Source organism: Octopus bimaculoides, chromosome 30 (genome assembly GCF_001194135.2).
Source record: "Octopus bimaculoides isolate UCB-OBI-ISO-001 chromosome 30, ASM119413v2, whole genome shotgun sequence".
Taxonomy (NCBI): domain Eukaryota; kingdom Metazoa; phylum Mollusca; class Cephalopoda; order Octopoda; family Octopodidae; genus Octopus; species Octopus bimaculoides.
Genome location: NC_069010.1, coordinates 6,084,050 through 6,084,705, shown reverse-complemented (window position 1 = coordinate 6,084,705; position 656 = coordinate 6,084,050). Strand labels below are relative to the sequence as shown.

The following is a 656-nucleotide window of genomic DNA, read 5'->3' as shown; positions in this document are numbered from 1 at the left end:
CCACCACCACCACCACCACCACACACATTCCACACACATACACTCCACGCATCACATACTTCCACCACATACATACACTCCACCACACACACACACTACTACCACCACACATTCCACACTCCATGCACTACACACACCACCACTACCGCCACACACTCCACCACACAAAACACAAAGCCAAGACACACACAACCACAAACACCAATAATATGCACACGAGCACGCAGTAATACTGCATAGACACATGCATCTCAGCACACACACACACAGACGCATGCACACTTACAAAGCAACAGAACTACACATGTGACACTGCATATAGACATGCAACACACACACACAGTACTGTGTATTGAATAAATACATACCTGATATAGAAGTCAAGAACTTGGATGGACAGGGGAAGTAGAAGGTCTTGCTCAAGGTTAACAACGGTTTCACTGATCAACATCAAATGGAAGCCCAGAGCCTGTAAATGGATCATCACATAGTGTTACCAAGGTAACAATGACATACATCCCTCTCTCTCTGATATATATATATATACCATCATCTGGAACCATATATATGGAACCCTATATGAATCTGGAACCATGTGGTTGGGAAGCAAGCTTCTTACCATATAGCCACGCCTACACCTATATATATATATATGT

At 43.4% G+C, this 656-nt stretch overlaps 1 protein-coding gene across 1 annotated transcript in view; it reads right to left on the bottom strand.

Moving 5' to 3' along the window:
• The window catches only part of LOC106869467 (uncharacterized), a 39,926-nt gene that overhangs the window by 5,384 nt on the left and 33,886 nt on the right, over window positions 1-656 (bottom strand). The window contains exon 27 of the mRNA XM_052978108.1: window positions 369-469. Coding sequence (XP_052834068.1) covers window positions 369-469 — 101 coding nt within the window. The remainder of the gene's footprint in view (window positions 1-368; window positions 470-656) is intronic.